This window comes from Mercurialis annua, linkage group LG4, assembly GCF_937616625.2.
Source record: "Mercurialis annua linkage group LG4, ddMerAnnu1.2, whole genome shotgun sequence".
NCBI classification, from domain to species: Eukaryota; Viridiplantae; Streptophyta; class Magnoliopsida; order Malpighiales; family Euphorbiaceae; genus Mercurialis; species Mercurialis annua.
Genome location: NC_065573.1, coordinates 33,438,606 through 33,453,012, shown reverse-complemented (window position 1 = coordinate 33,453,012; position 14,407 = coordinate 33,438,606). Strand labels below are relative to the sequence as shown.

General features: G+C 33.9%; 1 protein-coding gene across 2 annotated transcripts; it reads left to right on the top strand.

The window, feature by feature from the left end:
* Positions 1-676: 676 nt before the first annotated feature.
* Positions 677-8,055, top strand: LOC126677423 (polypyrimidine tract-binding protein homolog 1). Of its 2 annotated transcripts, none has more exons than XM_050372028.2 (10): positions 677-990; positions 1,314-1,523; positions 2,960-3,022; positions 3,104-3,177; positions 3,305-3,400; positions 5,450-5,507; positions 5,599-5,703; positions 5,795-5,876; positions 7,241-7,306; positions 7,590-7,733. In XM_050372028.2, exons 1-10 carry the CDS (start codon positions 808-810, stop codon positions 7,598-7,600), a joined length of 948 nt encoding a protein of 315 aa, XP_050227985.1. In that variant the 5' UTR covers positions 677-807; the 3' UTR covers positions 7,601-7,733. The 2 variants fall into 2 exon arrangements, with proteins under 2 accessions (XP_050227985.1, XP_050227984.1); XM_050372027.2 differs by having other exon boundaries at positions 682-990; positions 7,241-7,353; positions 7,590-8,055.
* Positions 8,056-14,407: the final 6,352 nt, after the last annotated feature.

The following is a 14,407-nucleotide window of genomic DNA, read 5'->3' as shown; positions in this document are numbered from 1 at the left end:
GAGCGAGTGTCGTGACAGGACAGTATATGTATCAAATTTAGATAGAAAGATTTTGATAAATTAAAGTGTAAAAGTAGTAATTAAATCATCTTAATTTAATTAGTACTCGTGAAGTATATTGTTAAAATTTAACAATGATTTGATAACATTCAAATATTTGCTTTTTTGAAAACCAAAATCTTCACTAAGAGAAAAACAAAACAGTTGTAGTCGTAAGGAATTCAGGAGAGTTCGAAAATCAATTCTGATGACCTGATAAGAAACAGACATCACGTGGTAACAAGTGCACAGTCTGATTCGCAATTTGTCTTATAAAAATAAAAATTAAATTATTGAACTGTTTCGCTAGTAAAACACAATCATCCATCAATAAATCTTCCTCTAACTGCTTCGAGTTTTTGATATCAAGAATGACTTTCATAATATCAGATTCAATGACTAAATTACTCCACCGTTTAAGCCAACTAAGAGCCTCCCGGATACCTATCAACTCCGCCGTCCTCGGATCAAAACAGCCTGCAAAACCAAGCCGATGAGCTTGCACCAACTACATTCAAATATAAAAATTAATTTTGATACATTAAAATTTAGGATTCAAATGCCAAAAACTTATAAATACAGGACCAAAAGTGTATTATGCCAATTTTAGATTGATTATCGAACACAATGAGTGTTATCTTCACCTATCTTCTATATAAATAAAATTTTCCTGGAAAATTCTCACCACTTTCTACATACCCAAACACTCCTTTCTCAATTCCTTTCTCCATCTCTTTCCATTTCCATATACAACAGAAAACTTTATCGATGTCATCATCAGGACAGCCTCAATTTCGATACACACAAACACCATCGAAGGTATTGCATCTGCGAAATCTTCCATGGGAATGCACAGAAGAAGAGCTAGTTGAGCTCTGTAAACCCTTCGGAAAGATCGTTAACACTAAGTGTAATGTCGGCGCCAATCGCAATCAAGCTTTTGTTGAATATGTAAGCTCTATGTTTTCAATTTTGACCCGCACAACTGTACAATTATTTTCTGTTAGGGTTTTTATCACTGTAAAGTGAACATCTATTTTGTTTCTTAATTAATGTTGAATTTTGTAATTTAGGTTATTGATTGTCTAAATTTAAGTTAGTTTTAATGTTTGGAAAATTATAATTGAATAGTATAGAATTCATTTATTTAAACTCAAAAGAAATAAAATTTTGAGGACGGAACTCATGTTGAAACTGATGTGATTTTGCAACAATTATTCTGTTCAGTATTATTTGTCGAAAGTGCGTATTAAGGGAGTAACTTCTTTTTGCAGTCTGATTTAAATCAAGCCATTCAAATGGTTTCCTACTATGCATCATCGTCTGAGCCGGCACAAGTACGTGGTAAAACGGTTTACATTCAGTACTCAAATAGACATGAAATTGTCAACAACAAGAGCCCGGGTGATGTTCCTGGAAATGTATTGCTGGTCACTATTGAAGGTGTAGAAGCCGGTGACGTCACCATCGATGTCATCCACTTGGTAAGCATAGATAGAATATTAGACAGTATGTTCATCTGCGTTTTAATGCTTCAGCCATCAGATGGCCATTTATCTTGATGTTGCACTAGTATGCTATATTTCTTTCATTGAACAAGATTTTAGGATAAGTTAATTATTGATAAAATTCCTGAAAATGATATTTTTTTTATTACAAGTCACCAAGATGAAGAGGTTAATTGCACAAAAAAATATTTTTTGCACTAGTTCGAAGCCCAAAAAAGTATGTTGAGGGTCTTGTTTCTAAGTCGCGATATCTAGTATATTATCACTGGTGTCCTTGCATTTCCTGCTATGAGTGCTTTTTTGTGGAATAAAGAGCACAAAAGTTCCATTCATAAGATGGCTGAAATGGTGAAGGGAAGTGAAGGAAGTTCTTATCTAACCTCAATTAGTCTAAGGTGGTTTTAGTATTGGCTAGTAGTTGAGCTACCATACATTATAAGATAGTTCACATCGGGTTAGCCTGTTAGGCACTTGGATTAAATGCAGTAAAATTGGACCAGGCTTGTAAGCGTATGTAATGCAGAACAAGTATTTTTGGTTACTATAGGTAGGCATCTCCATAGTTGAGATGTAACACTGTACAGAATGCATATTTGTGCCATTCCTGCTGTCCTATTCCCAATAGAAATGAATCTTTTGTTTTCTTTTTATGGCTTCATCTATTTCATCACTATGGCACTACCTTGTCCCACTTGTCTTCGACGCATTTCAAGTTTGGATATGCTTATGCAAATTCTGCATTGATGGACTTTTGCACTTGGGTCATACGTCACCCAGTAGAACCGTTCCTTCAAATACTGCATAGGAAAAGATATGATTGATATAACTGATATATTTCTTTGCATTTTTTCTTTTACAAGAGTGATTCAAGGAGTCTAACGTTGATGCTGTCATTGTTATCATGTTTGCTATGTGAATGTGGCATGCTAACTGTGCAGTATGAGGGTAACCTGTCTGAAAACCTTATTTTAGTTTCCTTCGAACTTTTATGTTTCTCATAGTTTCTTTTCTCTACAGTTTACTTGAACTTGAACTTATTCCTTTTTTTTTTCCAAAATAAAAAGTAAGAAACAATCTTTGGGAGAAAGATTAGTTCTTTTACTTCATGCAGAGGTAGTATCCATTAAGTCAATTTAATTCGCATTAGTTGAATACAGATGGTGATGGCTCTTATTTAAAATCTTTTGTTGGAGACAGTTTGGAAATATTGTCATGTACGTCATACTCCTTTCTAAGGTCTATCTTGACGCATACATGTACAGGTGTTATTCTGCACTTATTTCTCAAATATTTGGCGTTTGGACTTTATTGCTTTATGTTGATGCTTTAAACACCTCTACTGGTGTATAATTTAATCAATCACTGTATAATCAGTATGGTATGTGATCATAAATTGTTGAACCTTTTTTCAGGTATTTTCAGCTTTTGGCTTTGTCCACAAAATTGCTACTTTTGAAAAGGCTGCAGGTTTCCAGGTTAGCTGTCAAAATTTGTTTGGTCTCATGATATTGCCATGTTTTTCTATAGCTTAATTAATTTAAGGAATATCCTAGCAGGCACTTATCCAATTCACCGACTCGGAGACTGCATCTTCTGCAAGAAATGCCTTAGATGGAAGAAGCATACCAAAGTACAGCTTATTTTCTCTTCCTCTATTCTCCACCTCTCCTAAATTCTCTTCATTTTTATTTTACATTTAGTTAGTCTCGCAAGTCCTAAGGATGTCTAATTTCCAATCCATGTTTAAATAATTTCAGGTACTTGCTTCCCGATCATGTCAATTCCTGTCATCTGCGCATTTCATATTCTGCACATACTGATCTAAATATCAAGTTCCAGTCACATAGGAGCAGGTAAACAACCTAAGATTTCTATAATAAATGTATTATAATGGTTTTATGTTCAATTATTTGTATTGCTCAGAACTTTCTTCTTGTGCATTATTAATGCTGTCATTTGAGTTTGGCTAATTGGTATACATGCTTCTGTCATTTAGGGAGTAAGTGAAGCCTGGTAGCCAGAACACAGAATTGTTATCATGGCCGCTTAGTAATTTCCTTTATCTTTTAAACAGAGCTCTATTGCATTTTGACATGCTGTGATTATAGTTCCTTGCTCATACTTTGTTGAAGTGCATTGAATGAAGTGGTTGCTTTTTGATATGAGGCAGAAAGTCTCTATAGTTTTCAGTATTCTTAATCTCATTCAATGAACTATTGATTGATGTTTGTGCTGTTCTTTACCTACCCATTGTCAAATTCTACTGAATGAAACTGCAGCGTCTTCATAAAAATGATTTCTGGTGATTGCTAGAGAACTCTGAGCATGTATGTTTTATTCCTAGGCTATAAGTTTATGCAAATATATGTTGAGTATGAATTTGTTAATTTGGACATGGAAATATAAACTTGATTGTCACCCTTTTCGTGCTGAATTAATTGGAAAAAGCTGCATTTAACACTTTTTTTAAAAAAATTGTGTGAGAAAGCTGTAGACTTTAAATGTGAGTTAACTTGAGGACTTGGAAGATATGAGTAAAATGTTGAGTGGCAGAAGTTTTAAAATGACAATTTTTTATCAATAATATGTTTGTAAATTACATAAACTACTTAGTTAAAGGCACATGTAGGGTGCAAGTTACTAAACTCTATAACAAGTTCTTCACTAGTGTGAGAATAGGTGAGATGATGTCATGGAGATGGGTCTCATTGCCTAAAGTGTGTCAAAGACATGCCTCAAAATTCTATTGTTGTCTGGATCCCTCACCGGCAAAGACCATTATTACCATTTATTAAGCTCGCGATCTACTATTTTGGTGTTGGCATGCTGAAAAGTTGCTGAAATTCCATTGGCACCATGATCTGAGGGGATTTCTACTGCAGAATTGCATGCAGTCAATAGCATTCTCTCCTTCATTTTAAACGTCTCTTTAGTATCTTCCTCTATTGTTATCCTCGGTGTCTCCTTTGTTTCTCTTGTTCAGTCTACTGTATCCTCTCATTTTTCCTTTTAATAGCATGACTCACATATTCGGTAATTGAAGTAGAATAGCTTTCAAAGAGCATACAAGTCATCATGATAACTATATAATTTAAATGCAAAGCTTCAGGTGGATTCTCAACCTAACAGAAGGTCATAAGTCTTTCCTTTGCAGTGTGCATGAGCTGTTTTCCTTCACCATGACAACCCGACCATTTATGCTATTATGAAAGTGACCATTGCTTTTTTAAAAACTAGTTGTGAATTCAAAATTTGAGTTCTCTCTTTCACGGATGCTGATCTTTTATGTTTAACTTTAGTTTTTGTATACCTGTTTGATTGTGCTGGAAAGATGATTTGTTTTTTCTTCTGTTTTGCGCTTAACCTTTCAGAGGTGTGTGCTTTGAGTTCCTGCACCCTGAAAACCTCTTTTTGACTGAGATTGCTGTGCATATTTAATTGTGCTCAAATTTGAAATTTGAAAACTGCATCTGATTTCTAATTAGCAGTGAACATTCTATATGGATGCTTTTGTTGCAGCAACTTAGAAAACATTTGACTACAAAAATATGGTTTTAATGAAAATTGCACATTTCTTAATGAATGCATCTCAATGGACCTCCTCTTGATGTTTCATTTTTTCAGCAATACGTCTGTTTATGTTCTTGTTTTCTTGTTGCTACTAAATTATGAATCTAGCAGAAGAATATGAAGGATCTTTAATTGGTTGTTTCAGTCATAATTTCAAACATTAGTTTTATGTTGAAATGCTGTTTTTTTTTGTCCCTTCTTTGTGTCTCCGCATCTTCCCTGCATGATTATCATCATTTATTCCTGACTACCTGTGTGTGCTTACTTGTGTATTGACAAGAACATCATATGTGTCTATAGTCATATATCTAATTTACTTACCAATTTTGCAGGGACTATACAAATCCTTATCTGCCTGTGAATCCTACTGCTATTGAGGGACCTGTTCAGGTTCTATCTTGAACTCGTCATTTTAGAGCACTCACATTTTTCATACATTTATGTACTTTGTAGTTGCTGACAAGCTTGCCGTCTTCTTCAGCCTACTGTAGGTCCTGACGGAAAGAAGAAAGAACCTGAGAGTAATGTACTTCTTGCATCAATAGAAAATATGCAGTATGCTGTAACAGTTGATATTATCCACATGGTGATTGACTGCATCTAGTTGTTGTTGCAATTTCATAGAGTTTATCTTTAATAAAGTGTACTGACATGAAACCTATCTGTTTACCTGTTAGGTGTTTTCTGCATTTGGTACTGTCCAGAAGATTGCTATTTTTGAGAAAAATGGTGGAACGCAGGCATTAATCCAGTACCCTGGTATGCCCTCTTGTTGCATGATTAATTGCTCAGGAATTTGAATTTTAGATGTCCATAGTAACTCATGAAGATTAGAAGCAATAAAAAAAGCTTAAATTTCTTTGAGACATGGCTTAGTTTTCCTTTTGATGAGGACAATGTTACATGGACTATGGTACGGTGTCCAAATTGGATACATTTCCACCCATTAGACTTGCCAATTTCCAAAACTGAAAATACTCTAAAATATAACTCACGTTCTTAGGTATAGATCCAGATGTATATACACTAGTACTTGGATATGTTGAATCAAAAGATAAATTAAAAGTATAAAACTAAAATAGGATATCGTAATAAAGCTATATGTAGCACGGCACTTCATTCAATCGACGTGTCCCGAACACGTTTCAGACACTTGACGTTTCATACGCAAAACTTCATTTTCTACATAGGAAACCTTAAAGTAACACCGTTTCTCCGTGTCCAAGTGTCCCGTTTCCCGTGTCCGTATTTGTATCCGTGTCAGTGCAACCTAGGCTATATACATATAATAATACTCGAAATTGGAAATAATTATGGAAGTAATTATACCCTTACACTGCATCTAACTTCCGATAAACAAATCGAGGTTGGACAATAATTGTTGGCATGTTGAATGTAATATGATAAATGGTAGCTTAAAAAATTATTACTCAAAATGTTGGTTTATTCTAGCAAATGATGTGCTTGTAAGACAAATGGTCAAATTGAGATAAACAAGGCTAATCTGTTTTATTGCTAAGACTTGTGTAATTGACAGCTAAGCAGTCCATTCTTCGTTCTTACATTTCTAATCATAACTTGTCCAATTCTTTTCTTTTATCTCTTGAAGCATCCAACCAGGCAATCCATTCTTCTTCCTTAAGTTTCTATGTCCTTTCATTACTCTCCTCCTTCTTAGCAATCCAGTTCCCTTCTTTTATTTCTTGAAGTGTCCAACTGCAAATAAAAGAATCTTACCCATATCCTCATGTCGTATCATGTGTCATATCATGTCCACCTGGGTATTCCTGGGTAAAATTAAAGAGTCAAGGTAATATAGGACGAGGATAAAATTTGTGACTGTCGACACTGGAAGATGCAAAATTTATCCATTTCTTTGTTTGTGTACTTTTTACCTTTTATCTTTTGGTTTATTTTGCATTTGTTCGTATAAATGGCCAGTTGGCCATTGGCATTTCTACTGGAGTCGTAAAACTGGCATTAGTATAAGACTTACTTTTGTCTCTTGCCTGGCTTTTGTTTGTTTCTTTGAATAATCTCTTCTTTTAAAGATGGTTGCCTTTGTTGTGCAAGAATTCACTGTATGATGAATATATTTTTGTCAATTTCTTTTTTCTTTTCAGATGTTGCAACTGCAGCTGCAGCCAAAGAAACTTTGGAGGGACACTGCATTTATGATGGTGGCTATTGTAAGCTTCATCTATCATACTCTCGTCATACTGATCTCAATGTAAAGGTATAAAAAAAATGTGATTTTGAGTTATTATTCATGAGAATAATGCGAGGAAAAATTTAAAAGATGCCGTGTTAAAGCAAAAAGTACATCAGTTGATCGAAAAAATATTTGATTCTTTGAAACGTATGCTTCCTGACACTTTTGTCCTTTATTTCATGAAACATGACTACTTGTTCAGCAAGTTCATCAGAGATAAGTAGTTAATATTTTTTGGATATTCCGTCTTCCTGTTTCAGGCTTACAGTGATAAAAGTAGAGATTATACGATACCAGATGCAAGTTTGCTTGCGGCAGGACAGGCTCCCGGAGTTTCTTCTGCTCCAACGGCGTGGCAGAATCCTCAGGCTTCTTCAATGTACCCCGTCAACAGTTATGCCTCTTCAGCTTCCATCCCCGCCGGCCAAGCGCCCACTTGGGGTCCTAACTTTCCATCAGGTCCTCCAGGCACATTTCCAGTCCAATCATATCAAGGGTCAACAACCCCAATACGGACATATGTCTCTGCGGCAATGCCTCCCCTTCAACAAGGAAGCGGTTCAGCTTCGATGCAAATGAATCAGCAAGGGGTTCAGCCAAATGTTCGAAACGGTGGTGCATCACCCCCAGATCTTTCTCGTTATTACGGACATTGATGTTGTATGTTACTCTTATTACACTCTGTTGGGACATTTGTTTATGGTATAAAATCTTCCGGATTTGACACGATCTTTTGAGGATGTAACATCATTTTATTGACGTGATCTTTTGAGGCTGTCCATCAGTTGCATTTTTTTTATTATTCATTAAAGTTATGAACTGCAGGACCCGATTGAATGCATATTTTTGTCCAAGGCTAAACATGACTCTTCTTTAATTAAAGGCCAATCCATGATTCTACTACTATTTTCTTCTGGAATCACCTGCAACATTTTGGTTGAGTATGTGATGCTAAGTGCAATTAATAACGGTTCATAATTTTATGTGGCGAACAATTCATGTATGTATTCTAACTACATATATGAATTTAGTTCGACATACAGGTTTATATGAATGCTCAATTTCTATAGCTATTCCACATTCATGGTCAGACTTTTCTATGTAGCCACGTCGCTGATCATGATGCTCTTTTATCTTATGAGTTGAGCAAATATAATTTTAGTAAGTAGTACTATATCAATCATAACAACATTCATTGGGAAAGAATCAAGCCTATGGCCTAACTCCTTGAAGTTCCGTTGCTGATTTCTTCAAACATACTCTCCAAGTACGAATCTAACTACTTCAACGGTGTCATTTTAAAGAAAGCAGCAATCAGTGAGGGACTATAAATTTTAGTGCGAGGGAGCTGGTTTTTACAGAAAGACTCTTGGGGAGCTAATGGTATCAAAAAAAACTTACTAATCATATTTAATAAAAAATTGAAGTTCTAATTTATATATAAAAGAAAAAAAACTTTCGGTGGTCCCCCCCCCCGCTCAAAGGGCTCGCCCCAACATACAGTTTTAAGAAATATAATTTGTATTTTTTTTATGGATAACGCACTTACCTATATAAAATTAAAATGATAAATTATACTCTTAACATTTTAAATTTATTTTTCATCAAAAAAAAAATTTATTTTCAGCAATTTTAATAGTCATATAACAAAAAAAAAATGATAAATCCACTTATTGGATATACTATAAGAAGTTGAAAAATTTGATTCAAAAAAGAATTGGGGTGGTGCTTATGGCGCACGGAGTGGCAGTGACTCGCGCAAGTCGAGTGAGAAGGAGGACTTTCTCTCTCTCGCCCGACTCGCCCCCCCAATCCCTTTTTCTTTTCCTTTAGTCCCTGCCCGGAGTGAAAGGAAGAATTGGTCCCCGTGCTTCGCTTTCAATCTTTCTTTCGTTTGTTGATTGGGCTGCTGGGAAAGGCTTGGCCAATCTGTACGATATGAGATATCCTTTGCTATGATCCCCATCTTTATTAAGACTAAAGAGCAGTTTGCCAGGCTGGTCGGAAGGTCAAATCAGCGGGCATACGCAGGTCAACAGCAGGGAAATCGTTGGGATAGGAATCCGCTGGGGTCACCCCTCTTCTTTCTTTCGCGAGTTCCAGCCATTCTCCTTCGATTCTCCCTCGAGCTCCATCGGACATGTCTGCCGCTCATCGATCATCATATAAAAGAAGGAGTCTTCACGCGATCGATATAAGAAGAAGTGGCTTGTAGGGATATTCCGGTCATTTCTCTTATCTGGGAATCACCGCTAATTTAATCTATTAGTTCGAATTGGTCTTTGCTTATTGGTTGGTTATAGAGAATTATTCCATAAAATGAAATGAATAAGAGTTTCATTGAGAATGATTATTCTAGTAAGCCTACGGTTAGCAAGGACTCCAAAAAGAGTTCGAGCGTATAAGATAACAAAAAAAGAAAAAATAGATATTCAATTCCAAGAGAAGGAGTGAGCACACTAACTAAAGATCTGACCCAATAAGTCGCAGGCATACCAATGATGAAGCGAACAAGCAAAGCAAGCAATGGATTGACGACGGAAAGACCCTACTTACTTAATCAGCCAATCTCGTTACATCTGACCAATTCGACCTCAGACTAATGTCGGGAATGGATCTAAGAAGAGAAAAAGGTACGTGCCGACCAGCTCTTAGCGCTTAGGAGAGAGAGCTAGTCTTGCATTTGAAGAACCGGATCTTCCTTTATTCTAAGATGCCAGTCTGACTTCTTACTTTCATGAACCAAATCAAGCAGCTGTCCATTGAACCTCAAAAAGCAGCAGAAGCGGCGAATAAAGCAGTGAATCAGGACTAAGGGCTATCGCTGAGTCCAGTCCTTATTGAATTGTCTTATGGTCAGTAAATAGAAGTGGTTCCTACAGTGTTGGGACCTGCATACATGTTAAAAATTTTAAGCGCGAGCGAGCCTTCATATCCTTCTTATCTCTGTTCTCCGTGAGTAGGAGGCGATTTTTGCTGTCAAAGTGCAGGTTTGTCAAGGTAAAGCTTTCTGAGCTGTTGATTTTGTACTTCTTTCCTTTCCTTCTTCCGTCGCTTCCTTCTACTATTGATCATGTCCGATCTCCTTCTTACTAGAGGCGGAAATCGTCCTCATGGGAATATAAGCTGAAGGTAAAGAATCGTCCGATCTTATTTATTCCATTTCGAGTTAGCGTCGAAAACAGCTTATTCTGTTCCGAAAGCGCCTATTCATTTTTCGTGGGTGTTTTGAAACATAAAATTAAGAGAAATGAGTGTTCACCAAACCTATAAAAGTTTAGAGTATATTTTTTCAATCGATAATTGGAGATAATATGATTTGAACTTGTAAGAGAAATATCAAAAATGAAATATGGTCTTCTCAATTCCATTGTCACATTACCTTCTTATAAGTTGTGTTATATTTGTCAATTCACTCTATATTTGCATATCCTGTTCCAAGCTAAGGATTTAATTTAATCTTTGAAGTAACATACTTTAACAGATCAGCTTAGGGAGTCATGTGATGAAACCATGTTATAAACATTTCTTCTGTTGTAGTCCATATGATAATCAATGACCTGTCTCTCTATGCAAGTACATTGTCCACACTGCAAACTACCATGGAAAATAAAAAGTTTATTTTATAATCAATTTGTTGAAATAGGAAGGTTGCACAATATAAAGAAAATACATTCATAGACAATCACAATCGTGGATCAGATAATACATTAAACTTAAAATTTTAAAATTATAGGTGAGTCATTCCTTTTTATATTTTACATATTATATTCATATAGTTTTTTTTATCGTCTAGCCGGAACAGGTTATGATACCACTTGTTGAAATTATGTAGAGTCGAATGTTGGAAAAATACATTTATGAGTCCATAATAAAAATTACACAGATACTACATACAACCTAAAACCTTAAGATAATGACTTAGTCAGTCATTTCTGCTTATGTAATTCATATTTTATTTATATCAATTTTTTTTGATAATTAATGAAAGGGGAGCGTTTGTGGAAGGAATTGAACTCATGACCTAATAGTTTGCTGCCTAGCGCTTATACCATTTGAGGTATACCTTATTGGTTATTTATATCTTTTTATATTTAATTTAATCACATTTGTTTTCCAACATAATTCATCTATTTTTTTTTAACTTTTTAGCGAGACTTTCATTATAATTTTATTGCTATCTAAAAATATAAACACATATGAATGCAAATAATCATTAAATTTAAAGCATGAATAAATATAAATTTACTTTATCTTACCCAAATTCAAACAGAAATTGCCAAAGACTGAGCTCTAAATTTCTTGATCTATGATTCCATATCAACTAATTAATTGATCCAAAAATTAAATTTGTTAGATACGATACGATTTGATTATGCACATCCTATTTAATTAAATTAGCTTTACAACCTTTATATCGTTTGTTGCATGTATAAATATCATATTTATTTAGTTCCCTTGATGTTGGATGGTGAAGAGACCATATGAAATGGGTACATATGACCTTCAGATTAAAGACCCTGCAGACTTCACTACCCACAAGGGAGTTATGTGTTATCCAGCAATTTCTATGGTGGAATCAAATTATGTTAGATTTTGTGATCACTATCTTAAATATCAATATCTGATGACTATGTGATAAAATTGTGGGGTTTAGGCATTTAACTGATTGGTGCCATTTTCAAGCAACATAAATTAAATGATGAACAAAATAAGGAACAAACTAACTTCAAATCACTCAATTTTCATAGTTGGGGACATGTGACATGTTTTTCATCTTAATCAAACACTAGCTGTATGCATATACCATTCATACTCATTCTATGTCTAGTCAATTTCAGGCCTTTCTAGCTATCAATTTAGTTAGCATATTGTGTACATTTTTTGTTTACTTTAGTGTGATTCCTCTTTTTAACTCAATTATAAAATCAAATTTTATGTTATGTAGAAGTGCATCTACAATAGGCAAAATGTTTTTATTCATTCATAATTTTAGCATGTTTGCTAGATATACTATGTTTTTCAAATAGTATATGCATCATCATTTTTTTCTACTTTTGCCAAATATATACACAATCAGTTTGGATCTGATGTGACGCAGTATGCTTCTGTATATAATATTAATATTACTTAATAACTTCGCGTCACATTACCTCCAAACTGATTGAAAATATATTTGACAAATGTCGAAAAGATAATTATATATATGACGCAATTTTTAAAAATGGGTATATTTGTCAAAAATAAATACTGAAGTTGTAGGTAGGTATAAACATTTTATCGTAACAATATCATTCAATTTGCACGACAATTTTTCATTAATAGATTCCTTTTTATCTCTACGTAATTAGTCAATAAACGTAATATTTTAAGTTTGAAAATTTTAGATACAAACTTTGTACTTAGTATATTACACTATTTTTTATGTAGATTAATTTAACTTAATTTATATCCTTCAATCTATAAGGAGAAATCCAACAAAAATAGTCTTTCTGTTCTCTTTTATTTGCCCTTTTTTGATCCAAAAAATTTGTCAATTATAAATTTCAATGACAAATTTTAATTTGTTTTCATTATTACTTTTTAATTTAGTTAGTGGAGTAGAGGTAGCATTTATCAATATGTGGAATTTTACTACATCAATATAAGGTTATTTAGTCATTTACGTGAAATATTAATGACTTTCTTAATATGTGTGTTTTGTTGAAAATGGACGAATAAAAGGGAACAAAGGGAGTACGATTTAAACCGTTAAAATATGAATTGACTCGTTTATAATACAAACACATTTAGGATGGCTCTATTTCCAGAGCAACATTTAATAGGGACAAAGTAACTAGTATTTTTTATTTTGACAAAAATAAATTCATTTCTATATTATCAATAAATGAGGATGATTTTGTCAACATGAATATTTTACAATTGCATTATCAAATGCACATTTAACCTCAAATATAACTTGTTTAACCCGAATAATGTTCACCGGCCATGATCCATTTTGATACCCTACTTATAAGATTTTTCTGAACCTAACAGACTCAATACTGAAATTTTCCATAAAGTTGGATGAGGAATTAGATAAGTAAATTAAGGCATTACGGCCCACTAAATCTAGGGCACAAGATATGTTTTTCTTTCTCTTCTTCACTTAACAACATTTCCATTAATTACTAAAGTTAAGCTCTGTCATGGAATCATTCCTAAACAATGCAACTTCTTTTTAGGTCTAAGCTACTCCACATGCTTGTTACTTGTTAGCTATCCTCCTTTCATAACTTAAATTACAGGAATTATTCATTTATTTTAAGCCTATTGTATGTTTGAGTTTTAGGCCAAACTCGACTTTAAAATATCTTCCATTATCCCCTCCGTCCCAATAGAGTTGTCATGTCTTTATCACACATTTTGCATTGGCGTTAAAAATTTGAATATCGAAAGCAAATTTATGATGTTTCTTGCAGAATTAATAGTTTTAAGGATTAATTAAGAATTTTACAGGGGCGTAACTAGGACTAGAAGTTAGAAGGGAAGATTATACAAAAAAATTAATCTTGAAGGAGGTTTTCAAAAAAGGAGAACTTTCGGGGACTAACTATAAAAGAATTTTTGTAAAACAAACAAAGTTTGGGGGGCGGTTGTCCCTTTACCATCTAAGGTAGCTCCGCCCTACTGATTTTGATTGCTTCAATTGTTGTACAGAGAGATATTAAATTGGATTTAACTGGAATTTTGTTAACAAATTCACCACCACATCATCACACGTATTCCGCATCTATTAATTTATTTAGTTTCCAACTTGACAAATTCCACAACTCTTCATTTTAATTGAGTAGCATACTATATTAAAAATGTTTAAAATTATTAGATTAAAATTGACAAACTTAAAAGATTTGGTTAAAATTAAAAAAGACGGAAAGATTGAACTTTTTAGATTTGTTGAAAATAAACATATAAAACTAGTGAATCTAGTTTATATATGCATACAAAAGAATTTTTCAAGCATTAATGTGGCTGTATAAGTTGGTTTAAAAGATAAAATAGTATTAGAATCGAATTCACATCAGTAATTTTTTAAAGC

Excerpts from the sequence above, each read along its gene's own strand:
- LOC126677423 (XM_050372027.2), top strand. The coding sequence starts at position 808 with ATGTCATCATCAGGACAGCCTCAATTTCGATACACACAAACACCATCG. Across the intron at positions 1,524-2,959 it reads CCATCGATGTCATCCACTTG|GTATTTTCAGCTTTTGGCTT; the intron begins GTAAGCATAGAT and ends ACCTTTTTTCAG. Across the intron at positions 5,508-5,598 it reads CTATTGAGGGACCTGTTCAG|CCTACTGTAGGTCCTGACGG; the intron begins GTTCTATCTTGA and ends CGTCTTCTTCAG.